Source organism: Bos indicus, chromosome 11 (assembly GCF_029378745.1).
Source record: "Bos indicus isolate NIAB-ARS_2022 breed Sahiwal x Tharparkar chromosome 11, NIAB-ARS_B.indTharparkar_mat_pri_1.0, whole genome shotgun sequence".
In the NCBI taxonomy this organism is placed as follows: Eukaryota; Metazoa; Chordata; class Mammalia; order Artiodactyla; family Bovidae; genus Bos; species Bos indicus.
Genome location: NC_091770.1, coordinates 1575599 through 1588716, shown reverse-complemented (window position 1 = coordinate 1588716; position 13118 = coordinate 1575599). Strand labels below are relative to the sequence as shown.

Genomic DNA, 13118 nt, shown 5'->3' with positions numbered 1-13118 from the left:
GCATCTGCTAAGGAAGTGGGGGTTTTGTTTTAGCAGAGAATTAGCTGATTGTGTGTAAATGAAACGAAATTTTGTTGTCACAGATCCGAAGGACTTTCCGAAGCATCCGGAACACTCTGCCCGACATCCTCTACGTGTTCCTCTTGTTCCTCTTCAGTATGATGATTTTCTCCCTCATGGCCTTGAAGCTTTTCGGGGATAGGTGAGCAGGCTGCTCTGGAGGTTTCTGCCGGAGAACTCTCCCATGTGTGTGTTCAGCCTGCCGGTGGCAGAGTTGGTCACCAGTGGCTGTCTTCCCCATTCAGACACTCCAGGAGGGCTCCACAAGGGGAAAAGGGTGTCAGAAACCACAGCTTCATTTATGTCTGTGGGTTTTTTTCACTCTGTGTCGCTGATTCCTCTTTAGGGATCTTAGGACTGTGGAAGGGTCACCGTACTTCACCAACATCCTGGACATAGCGTTTGAGCTCTACGTGCTGGTCACCACTGCAAACAGCCCTGACGTCATGTACGTGAGTCACCAGTTCACATCCACTGACATCTGTTCTATAACAGAATCCACTTTCTTAAAAACAACTGTAAGAGAAAAAAATAGCAATTTTCTGTTTATTCATATTTGTTGTAAAATTTTTGTTGTTGTTGTTGTAAAATTTTTATACAGTTTTTTTTTTTTTTTGCCACACCATGAGGCATGCAGAGTCTTAGTTCTCCCACCAGGGCTCCCTTACTCTCAGGAATAGAAGCTCAAAGTCTTAACCACTGGACTGCCCGGGAAGTCCCTATGTAAACTTAGATTTAAATAGAGAGGGTAGGCTAGTGCCAACACTTTGCACTCTTCAAAAATTTTATGAGGGACTTCCCCGGCAGTCCACTGGTTAAGACTCTGAGCCTCCATTGCAGGAGGCACTGGTTTGATCCCTGGTTGGGGAACTGAGATCCTGCATGCTGAACAACATGGCCAAAAAGAAAAAAAATAGGTTAAATTAAAACTAAATTTAGATGACCTTTTAAAAAAAACCAAAAGCAACAGGAGACATATCTGGAGACATAACTTAGATATTTGAACTCAATTCTGTTCTGGAAGGTTCTTTGAGTCTTGAGTTGAAACACCTAAGCCATTTTTGTAAAGGAAGCACAGCTTTTCTCCTAAGCATTGATGTGGTTTTCTGGCTAAATGAAACAGGAAAGAAATGTAAAGGTTAGGAGTTGTCCCCTCCCCCTGTCCCCCAGTGCCAATTCTCCACACACGTGGACATTATTTAGGAGAAAAACATCAGGCTCTTTTTTCCCCCTAATATCCTGTGTATTATGGATTTGCCTTGTTTGTGGAGGTAAGATTATTCAACAGTGCCCCCTGAACAGATGACTCTTGGGTCCTAGAGTGTGGCTGGAGCTCTAACTGCGAATGTCTGCCCCGTCTCCTCCCATAACTCGCTGTGGGGGAAGGGCGGGCTTCCTGTTGTCCAGTTGTGTGTAGGACCCTCGTGTCAACTTGTCCCGGGTTCCTGCTCGCTCCGAGGCCTGTCTCTAGCAAAAAGTGAGCGAGGGAAGCTCCTGGCCCCCCTGTTTTTTCTTGGCTCTTTCCCTCTGCTGACTCCCTCAGCGTCCCCTGCTGTACAAAACCGTTTCCATGAACGGGGGTATGAGCATGCATCCTGATTGGTGCCTTTTGTCCCGGCACCGTTATTTTTTAACATTATTTTTAATTTATTTTTGGTTATACTGGGTCTCTGTTGCTGCACTGGGGCTTTCTCTAGTTGTGGCGAGTGGGGTCCGCTCTTCGTTGTGGGACCTGGGCTTCTTCTCATCGTGGTGATTTCTCTTGTTGCGGAGCACTGGCTCTAGGCTCACGGCTTCCATAGTTGCAGGACATGGCCTCAATTGTTGTCCTCCACAGGATTAGTTGTTCTGTAGCATATGGAATCTTCCTGGGCCAGGGATCGAACCCATGTCCCCTGCATTGCCAGGCGGATTCCTATCCATTGTACTCCCAGGGAAGGCCCCAGTGCCATTGTTAATGGTACTTCTTTCATTCTCATAGTCCGAATGTGGATACAAAATTATCTGCCTTCCCTGCATCCTGGCAAGGCATTCTGGTGTCCCTGAAAAGCCTTGAGTGTAAACCCAGCTCACAGTTCAGATTCTTCCTGTGATTCTGGGCAAGTGAATCTCCTTTCTGGGCTTTTGATTTTCTCACTGGGAAGGGAGGGAGTGGGATGGGGGCATCTCCCAGATCTTGCCTGCTCTGGAAGTTGGCACCTCTCTAAGGCACGAAGGACTTCAGAAGGCAGGTCTGGAGTGAGCCATTTAGCATGAAGCATGGTGATGGCTTTGAGGCCCCGTCGCACTGTCTGGGGGAGACGTAGACGGAGTAAAGGTTTTCCTTGCCCCACGCACGTGGACTGTCCACGTGGGATGTCCCCTGTGGTCAGCCTTCTATGCACTGTGGACCTAGGGCATGGAAAACCGTGACACGTAGTTATTTCCTTCTAGGATGCCTGCCTACGAGCTCAACTGGTGGTATTCTCTGTACTTTATAACCTACATCATCATCAACACCTACATCTTCATGTCTGTCTTTCTGGCTGTTATCTACAACAACTACAGGAAGCACTTGAAGGTAACACGCCTGAGCGGGGGGCCCAGCGGGGTCTGGCACCCAGCCGGGGTGGGAGCAGGGAGGCCAGGGAGCGCTTGAAGGTAACACGCCTGAGCTGGGGGCCCAGCGGGGGTCCGGCACCCGGCCGGGGTGGGAGCAGGGAGGCCAGGAAGCGCTTGAAGGTAACACGCCTGAGCAGGGGGCCCAGCGGGGTCTGGCACCCGGCCGGGGTGGGAGCAGGGAGGCCAGGGAGCACTTGAAGGTAACACGCCTGAGCTGGGGCTCCAGCGGGGGTCCGGCACCCGGCCCGGGTGGGAGCAGGGAGGCCAGGGAGCACTTGAAGGTAACACGCCTGAGCGGGGAGCTCCAGCGGGGTCTGGCACCCAGCCGGGGTGGGAGCAGGGAGGCCAGGGAGCACTTGAAGGTAACACGCCTGAGCGGGGGGCCCAGCGGGGTCTGGCACCCGGCCGGGGTGGGAGCAGGGAGGCCAGGGAGCACTTGAAGGTAACACGCCTGAGCGGGGGGCCCAGCGGGGTCTGGCACCCGGCCGGGGTGGGAGCAGGGAGGCCAGGGAGCACTTGAAGGTAACACGCCTGAGCGGGGGGCCCAGCGGGGTCTGGCACCCGGCCGGGGTGGGAGCAGGGAGGCCAGGGAGCACTTGAAGGTAACACGCCTGAGCTGGGGGCCCAGCGGGGTCCGGCACCCGGCCGGGGTGGGAGCAGGGAGGCCAGGGAGCACTTGAAGGTAACACGCCTGAGCGGGGGGCCCAGCGGGGTCTGGCACCCGGCCGGGGTGGGAGCAGGGAGGCCAGGGAGCACTTGAAGGTAACACGCCTGAGCTGGGGCTCCAGCGGGGGTCCGGCACCCGGCCGGGGTGGGAGCAGGGAGGCCAGGGAGCACTTGAAGGTAACACGCCTGAGCGGGGGGCCCAGCGGGGTCTGGCACCCGGCCGGGGTGGGAGCAGGGAGGCCAGGGAGCACTTGAAGGTAACACGCCTGAGCTGGGGGCCCAGCGGGGATCCGGCACCTGACTGGGTGGGAGCAGGGAGGCCAGGGAGCACTTGAAGGTAACACGCCTGAGCGGGGGGCTCCAGCGGGGTCTGGCACCCAGCCGGGGTGGGAGCAGGGAGGCCAGGGAGCACTTGAAGGTAACACGCCTGAGCGGGGGGCCCAGCGGGGTCCGGCACCCGGCCGGGGTGGGAGCAGGGAGGCCAGGGAGCACTTGAAGGTAACACGCCTGAGCGGGGGGCCCAGCGGGGTCTGGCACCCGGCCGGGGTGGGAGCAGGGAGGCCAGGGAGCACTTGAAGGTAACACGCCTGAGCTGGGGCTCCAGCGGGGGTCCGGCACCCGGCCGGGGTGGGAGCAGGGAGGCCAGGGAGCACTTGAAGGTAACACGCCTGAGCTGGGGGCCCAGCGGGGATCCGGCACCTGACTGGGTGGGAGCAGGGAGGCCAGGGAGCACTTGAAGGTAACACGCCTGAGCGGGGGGCTCCAGCGGGGTCTGGCACCCAGCCGGGGTGGGAGCAGGGAGGCCAGGGAGCACTTGAGGGTAACACGCCTGAGCTGGGGCTCCAGCGGGGGGTCCGGCACCTGGCTGGGTGGGAGCAGGGAGGCTTGCCTGTGCACTTGCTAAATGTTTGAACACGCTCATTTTCCTTTCGCTTTGATGAATCTGAAGATTCACTTGCCTTGCTGAATGCTGCTAGGCCAGGTGGCTCTTTGTCAGTCTGGCGTGGGTCTGACAGTGTGTCCCAGCTTCAGGGCAGATCCCGGATTTTCTCCTCAGTCTTTTTCTTTTTTTTTCTCTTTTTGACCGGGCCACTTGGCATGTGAGATCCTGGTTCCCGACCAGGGACTCAACCTATAGTGGAAGTGCAGGGTCTTAACCACCCGACCACCAGGGAGGTCCCTTGTCCCTCACTCTTAATGCATCTGATTGTTCATGGCTCCTTGAAGTCTTTTATTCTTTATTTTAGTGCTTTTATTTACTTATTTTTAAATTTTTATTGAGTATTAAAATAAAGTCTTTATTTTAGTGTTTTATTTTTAAATTTTTAGTTGATTTACAATGTTGTCTTAGTTTCAGGTATACAGCAAAGTGATTGAGTTGTACACATACATATATCCACTCTTTTTACATTCTTTTCCATATAGGCCATTACAGAGTATTGAGTAGAGTTCCCTGTGCTATACCGAAGGCCTATTTCAGTATCTATTTTATATATAGTAGTGGGTATATGTTAATCCCAATCTTCCAATTCATCCCTCCCTGGCATTCCTCCCTGGTAACCATTAGATTGTCTTCTATATCTGTGACTCTATTTCTGTTTTGTAAATACGTTCATTTTTACTATTTTTTTTTTTAGATTCCACATGTAAGCAATATCATACGATATTTGTCCTTTTCTGTCTGACTTAGCTTCATACAAAGTATGAAGGAGCCAAAGCTGATGAAGACATAGCTGCACCCATTAAGAATTTAAGGTCTTTAAATAATAAATACTAGAGAGGGTGTGGAGAAAGGGGAGCCCTCCTGCATGCTGATGGGGATGTAAACTGGTGTAGCCACTATGGAAAACAGTGTGGAGGTTCCTTAAAAAACTAAAAATAGAGTTACCTTATGATCCAGCAATCCCCCTCCTGGGTGTATGTTCAGAAAAAACTCTTAATTCAGAGAGATAGCTGGACTCCCATGTGCACTGCAGCAGTATTCACAACAGCCAAGTCATGGGAGCAACCTAATGTCCACCAGTAGATGAGTGAACAAAGCAAAAGCGGTGCATGTCTACAGTGGAGCATACAGAGGAGGAAACATGCCATTCACAGCCACAAAAGAGAGTGAAATAATGCCATTCGCAGCAACACGGATGCAGCTAGAGATGATCACACTAAGTGAAGTAAGCCAGAAAGAGAAAGACAAGCATCATATGATATCACAGATACGTGGAATCTAAGATATTATACCAATTAACTCATTTACAAAAAAGAAATAGACTCAGACATAGAAAACAGACTTGTGATCACTAAAGGGGAAAAGCAGGGAGGGATCTGTTCAGTTCAGTTCAGTTCAGTTGCTCAGTCGTGTCCGACTCTTTGCGACCCCATGGACTGCAGCACGCCAGGCCTCCCTGTCCATCACCAACTCCCAGAGCTTCCTCAAACTCATATCCATCGAGTCGGTGATGCCATCCAGCCATCTCATCCTCTGTCATCCCCTTCTCCTCCTGCCCCCAATCCCTCCCAGCATCAGGGTCTTTTCCAATGAGTCAGCTCTTCACATGAGGTGGCCAAAGTATTGGAGTTTCAGCTTTAGCATCGATCCTTCCAATGAACACCCAGGACTGATCTCTTTTAGGATGGGCTGGTTGGACCTCCTTGGAATCCAAGGGACTCTCAAGAGTCTTTTCCAACACCACAGTTCAAAAGCATCAATTCTTCAGCGCTCAGCTTTCTTTATAGTCCAACTCTCATGTCCATACATGACCACTAGAAAAACCATAGCCTTGACTAAATGGACCTTTGTTGACAAAGTAATGTCTCTGCTTCTGAATATGCTGTCTAGGTTGGTCATAACTTTCCTTCTAAGGAGTAAGCGTCTTTTAATTTCATGGCTGCAGTCACCATCTGCAGTGATTTTGGAGCCCCAAAAATAAAGTCTGTCAGTGTTTCCCTTTTTTCCCCATCTATTTGCCATGAAGTGATGGGACCAGACACCATGATCTTAGTTTTTTGAATGTTGAGCTTTAAGCCAACTTTTTCACTCTTTCTTTCACTTTCATCAAGAGGCTCTTAAGTTCTTCTTTGCTTTCTGCCATAAGGGTGGTGTCATCTGCATATCTGAGGTTATTGATATTTCTCCCTGCAATCTTGATTCCAGCTTGTGCTTCATCCAGCCCAGAGTTTCTCATGATGCACTCTGCATATAAGTTAAATAAGCAGGGTGACAATATATAGCCTTGACATACTCCTTTTCCTACTTGGAACCAGTCTGTTGTTCCATGTCCAGTTCTAACTGTTTCTTCCTGATCTGCATATAGGTTTCTCAGGAGGCAGATCAGGTGGTCTGGTATTACCATCTCTTGAAGAATTTTCCACAGTTTATCGTGATCCACACAGTCAAAGGCTTTGGCATAGTCAATAAAGCAGAAGTAGATGTTTTCCTGGAACTCTCTTGCTTTTTCGATGATCCAGCAGATGTTGGCAATTTGATCTCTGGTTCCTCTGCCTTTTCTAAAACCAGCTTGAACATCTGGAAGTTCACGGTTCACATCCTGTTGAAGCCTGGCTTAGAGAATTTTCAGCATTATTTTGCTAGTGTGTGAGATGAGTGCAATTCTATGAGAGTTCTTTGGCATTGCCTTTCTTTGGATTGGAATGAAAACTGACCTTTTCCAGTCCTGTGGCCACTGCTGAGTTTTCCAAATTTGCTGGCATATTGACTGCAGCACTTTCACAGCATCATCTTTCAGGATTTGAAATAGCTCAACTGGAATTCCATCACCTCCTCCACTAGCTTTGTTCGTAGTGATGCTTCCTAAGGCCCACTTGACTTCACATTCCAAGGTGTCTGGCTCTAGGTGAGTGATCACACCATCATGATTATCTGGGTCATGAAGATCTCTTGTATAGTTCTTCTGTGTATTCTTGCCACCTCTTCTTAATATCTTCTGCTTTTGTTAGGTCCATACCATTTCTGTCCTTTATGAGCCCATCTTTGCTTGAAATGTTCCCTTGGTATCTCTAATTTTCTTGAAGAGGTCTCTAGTCTTTCCCATTCTATTGTTTTCCTTTATTTCTTTGCATTGATCACTGAGGAAGGCTTCTTATCTCCTCTTGCTATTCTTTGGAACTCTGCATTCAGATGTTTATATCTTTTTGTCCTTTGCCTTTTGCTTCTCTTCTTTTCATAGTTGTTTGTAAGGCCTCCTCAGACAACCATTTTGCCTTTTTGCATTTCTTTTTCTTGGGGGTGGTCTTGATCACTGCCTCCTGTACAGTGTCATGAACCTCCATCCATAGTTCTTCATGCACTCTGTCAGTCAGATCTAATCCCTTGAATCTGTCACTTCTACTGTATAGTCATAAGGGATTTGATGTAGGTCATACCTGAATGCTCTAGTGTTTTTCCCTACTTTGTTCAATTTAAGTCTGAATTTTGCAATAAGGAGTTCATGATTTGAGCCATATATATATACATACATATATATATGTATGTGTGTGTGTGTGTATATATATACATATATGCAACTGTGTGTGCTGAGTTGCTTCAGATTAACTCTGTGTGACCCTATGCATTGTAGCCCCCCAGGCTCCTCTGTTCATGGGGATTCTCCAGTCAAGAATACTGGAGTGGCTTCCCATGCCCTCCTTCAGGGGATCTTCCCAACCCAGGGATCAAACCTGCATCTCTTGTCTCCTGTATTAGCAGGCAGATTCTTTACCACTAGCGCCACCGGGGAAGTCTTATCTATCTATCTGCCCTATCTATCTATATATAATTAAATCGCTTTGCCGTATACCTGAAACAAAGACAACATTGTAAATCAACTCTGCTCAATTTGAGAAAGAGAATTTCTGGTCTAACTATGTTATCAGCTTACAGGGAGCAGTCGGGATGGGCATCCACATGGCCCATTATAACATGAAGAGGGGTTCTCCTCTTCTGGAAAATTCTCTGTGCACAGTCAGGCTTCATGGCAGCCCTGGACCCCTTCCTTCCAGGCCACTTCTAGCCTCGTTTCACTCCCCTGCTTTCCCCCCTCTCTTCTCTCTGTCTTCATCGACTTAATGGCAGGTCTGTCTTCTCCCTCCGAGCGGCTCCCTCTCTCTCAGCAGCGTGCCTCATCTCCGTCCTTTCTGGCATCTGCCTGCTCCTGGGCACAGCGGAGTGTGGGCCTGTCTGCTTCCTGCTACTTTGTCTCTCAGCGTTCTGATTATCCTTCCTGGGTTCACTCACTTGCACGCGGTAAGTGGAGTTCTGTTTTCTTCAGACTCTAGATAGTTAGCCATCTCTGGAGCGGGGGAGGGATTTTGTACCTTGCGAATTAACAGACTTATCAATGACTTCTCCCTGCGATTCCTCCTGTGGCATGAGTTCCTGGGTTGCTATTGTTGTAAACCCAGGAGCAGGAAGTATTAGGAGTCCTCGTTAGGCATGGAGAGACCTTTACACTCGAGCATCTCCTGCTCATCCAGAAAGGATACACGTGGTCCCCAGGACGCATTCATCTCAACTCTTCCATTACCTTGAAATATTTAAAGCCGAGAAATGAGGCTTCCTTGAATCTTCCTCTTAAAAAAAAATGCACACACTTCTTTTTTTTTTTTTTCAAGAATGAGATTCACACACTGGCATACCTGAAACATCACAAAATGACGGAAGCTTTCAACATCCTGAAAGTCAAGGTGGGCACAGAGTTTGTGGTGAAGGAGGCCCGGTGGAGGCGGCTGGTCAAGGTGGTGGCACCAGACGTCAGCAGTTCCCACCTGGAGCTCCTGTTGAGGATCTCCGACGAGGGACAGAAGGGGCACGTGGGTAAGAAGCCTCAATGGGAAGTGGGGGGATTGGATTTTTTTTCATTTTCTTTTTAAAAAAGCTATGTATGTATTTGACTGAGTCCCATCTTAGTTGGGACACATGGGTTTCTCTCTAGCTGTGGTGTGTGGGCTTAGTCACCTGTGGGATCTTAGTTCCCTGATCGGGGATCAAACCCTCAACCCCTGCAATGGAAGGCAAGCTCCTAACCACTGGGCCACCAGAGAAGTCCCTCACTTTCTCACGTTTGCAAATAGAGATGTGTATTGGCTGGCAGTGTTACAGTGGAATTAGGGTCCTGAGCTGTGACTAAGCGACTTCACTTTCACTTTTCACTTTCCTGTATTGGAGAAGGACATGGCAACCCACTCTAGTGTTCTTGCCTGGAGAATCCCAGGGACAGGGGAGCCTGGTGGGCTGCCGTCTATGGGGTCGCACAGAGTCGGACACGGCTGCAGCGACCTGGCAGCAGCAGCAGCAGCTGTGTTCTGACTAGGGTGCGTGTTGTCAGCATGTGATGAGCCTTCCAGATGCCCTTTACCTTGTAACATGGTCATTCCCTGTCTGGGATTCTGCTTTAGGGAGCACATCTAAAACATGGAAAATGGCTGTCTGAAGTGCATTTAGCATTTACAAGCGAGAAGTTGAAAGTAACCGATATATTCATGTATACGTGGTTGATGCGATTATCAGTAACGCTTAATACTGGTAGCCTGCTTGCTGTGTGTGCCACTGTTGTGACTATTGTGTGTGATCTTCCCCAAACTCAGGGGAAGCGGGGTGGGGGTCTTGTTATCCGCTTTTGTCAGTATGGGAACTGAGACTCAGGAAGGTCAAGTCATTTGCCAGGGCCACACAGCTGCAGTGTGGTACAGGCTAGACTCCAAGGCCCCTGCCTTTTATCATTATTCTAAACTGCCCCCAATTCTAAGGATCGCTTAACAGGAAATGTTGGTGACATCAAAAATGATCATGAAGGGACTTCCGTGGTGGGCCAGTGGCTATGACTCCACGCTTCCAAGGCAAGGGCCATGGGTTTAATCCCTGGTTGGGGAACTAACATCCCACATGTTGTGCAGTGTGGTCACATAAATAAATACACTTTAAAAGATGCTTTTAAAAATGACCATAAAGATGAGGTAGCAATGGGGAAAGATATACAATGACTGCAATACACCCCAACTTCACTTCACCAGTTCCAATAAGAGTCTAGAGGGAGACGCATCCAAATGGAGAGGTAAGTCTGAGAGGATGTAAATTCACATGAGACAAGGAGTCTCAAACCAGTCCAGCAGAGCCAGGGCTTTATTAGGACTCATGGCCTGTGTGAGAAGAAGGAAACAGTGACAGTGATCCTCTGGAACTTATGAGAGTGTCCCGGGAAAAGAGGAAACTGTGTGGCAAGACGCTGTTAAACGGGGAGTGCCAGCATCCTCCAGGAGGCAAGGTCAGCAGGGTTTGAAGGCATCTTCGCTGAGCCGTGGGCATGTGCCTTCAGCCACCCAACTCGATGGCTCAGAAGCCAGGCTTCTCAGACCCTGAAGAACCGGCTTTGGCGGCCCTGTTAGGGATTGGCAGTGATACACCGTGGGTCCTCATGCCAGACTTAAGGTTCTGCTAATGATGGGGGGAGAGTGGCTGGGAAGCCCCTGAGCACCAAACTTTTCAAGTTCTTTGGAAAGTGCATGAAGCTTTTAAATTTCTAGCCCTCCGTGGATCTGTATACTTGGCTAAAATACAGCAAAGATGAATGACTAGAAAGGTGGAATTAAAAAAAAAACGTAAAATTCAAGTCCCAATTTTTCATTATTAAATTTTCCTTCCTGGGTGGATATTTTTTTTTTTTAAGTTTTTTTGTCCACACTCTGCTGCATGTGGGATCTTAGTTCCCCGACCTGGGATCGAACCTGCATCTTCTGCATTGCAAGATAGATTCTTAACCACTGGACTGCCAGGGAAGTCCCTCCTCTTCTTATTAAGGGCACCAGTCATATGAGATCAGGGCCCACCCTAATGATCTCCTTTCTGCCTAATTGCCTCGTCAGAGGCTCCATCTCCAAAATACAGGCACACTCGGAGGTGCTGGGAGCTAAGCCTTCAGCATGTTAAATCTCAGGGGACACAGATCAGCCCATAACTCCTGTTTGGCTGGTTCCGGCCTTAGACTGTTGCCTTCTCTAGAACTTTCTTCTGTCTCTGGTTCACCATCTCCCATGCCCTAGCACTGCTAATCTTCGAAAGCTTGTGTCAGATTTATAGCCTTAGGTTATCAAAACCTCAAACTTGAACATTTACTCAAAGCATAGCACCGCTGCGGTTCTGCTTCATCCGCGGCTTTCCCCCTCACATGATGTGAGTCCACCTGGTCTGAGGCTGCAAAGCTGCAGCATGACGACAGCTCCAGACCTCACCCAGGCAGTGCCCTGACTTTCTGATGCCCTGGGGACGTTCAGCAAAGGATATTGCACGGCCTTATGAGCAGGTGAGAGGGGGCAAAGGAGGTCAGCAGATGCCCTTGAGACATACATACCCATGACCTTGGCTGCCATTGGTTGGTTCATGGCTGGAGTCAGCAGGCCTCGGTCCTCAGCTCTGAGCCCTGCTCAATTTTTTGTTTTTAAACTTTTTATTTTGTATTGGGGTATAGCTGATTAACCATGTTGTGACAGTCTCAAGTGGACAGCAAAGGGACTCAGCCATCCATAAACATGTATCCATTCTCCTCCAAACTCCCCTCCCGTCCAGGTTGCCACATAACATCAAGCAGAGTTCCTGTCCTTATTGACTATGCATTTTAATTATAGCAATGTGTACATGTCTATCCCAAACTCCCTAACTATCCCTTCCCACCCATCTTTCCCTGCAGCAACGTTTGTTCCGTAAGTCTGTGAGTCTCTTTCTGTTTTATAAGTTGATTTGTATCATTTCTTTTTAGATTCCCCGGGTAAGGGGTGCCATATAATATTTCTCGCTCTCTGACTTACTTCACTCAGTATGACACTCTCTAGGTCCTCCCATGTTGCTGCAGATAGCATTGTTTCATTCTTCTTAATGGCTAAAGCAATGGCACCCCACTCCAGTACTCTCGCCTGGAAAATCCCATGGACGGAGGAGCCTGGTAGGCTGCAGTCCATGGGGTCGCTAAGAGTAGACACGACTGAGCGACTTCACTTTCACTTTCATGCATGGGAGAAGGAAATGGCAACCCACTCCAGTGTTCTTGCCTGGAGAATCCCAGGGACGGGGGAGCCTGGTGGGCTGCTGTCTGTGGGGTCGCACAGAGTCGGACACGACTGAAGCAACATAGCAGCAGCAGCAGCAGCAGTGGCTAAGTAATATTCCGTTGTATACATGCACCACATCGTCTTTATCCATTCTTTCGTCCATGTACATTTAGGTTGCTTCCATGTCTTGGCTGTTGTAAACAATGCTGCAATGAGCACTGGGGTGCAGGTATCCTTTTGGATCACGCCCAGGAAGCCCTGCTCAGTTTTGCCACCTGAGTCATGATCCTGTTTGTAAATTAAATGAGACCAGGACCTATCTAGTTTGAAAAAAGGAGTCTATCCGAGTCCCAGATTTTATGAGTGCTCCATGGAAGTGGCAGGAAGGTGCCCACAGACTCATGGCTTAGCAGACTTCCCCGGTATTTTGCCTTTCACAAAACAGGGATGTCAATTTAAATACTGTTACCAGGGCAAACATGTCCTCAAGGAAGACAGCCAATTAGATTTGTTAACTTCTAGGGATCGTAGGTTATCTTTTAAGGGAGATAGTAGTTATTTCTGAGGGTGTGCAAAGACTCCTTTCGTTAACCAACGTTTCCTTTTTTTTTAAATTTTTTAAAGGTTTTTTTGATGTGGACCCTTTTTCTAAGTCTTCATAGAACTTGTTACAGTATTGCTTCTGTTTGATGTTTGGCCTCAAGGCATGTGGGATCTTAGGCCCCCTCCAGGGATGGAACCCCAACTCCCTGCATTAAAAG

At 48.8% G+C, this 13118-nt stretch overlaps 1 protein-coding gene across 1 annotated transcript in view; it reads left to right on the top strand.

The window, feature by feature from the left end:
* LOC109565489 (two pore channel protein 2-like) overlaps positions 1-13118 on the top strand; it is a 57152-nt gene that overhangs the window by 21207 nt on the left and 22827 nt on the right. The window contains exons 6-9 of the mRNA XM_019969422.2: positions 84-202; positions 407-508; positions 2494-2620; positions 8932-9133. Coding sequence (XP_019824981.2) covers positions 84-202; positions 407-508; positions 2494-2620; positions 8932-9133 — 550 coding nt within the window. The remainder of the gene's footprint in view (positions 1-83; positions 203-406; positions 509-2493; positions 2621-8931; positions 9134-13118) is intronic.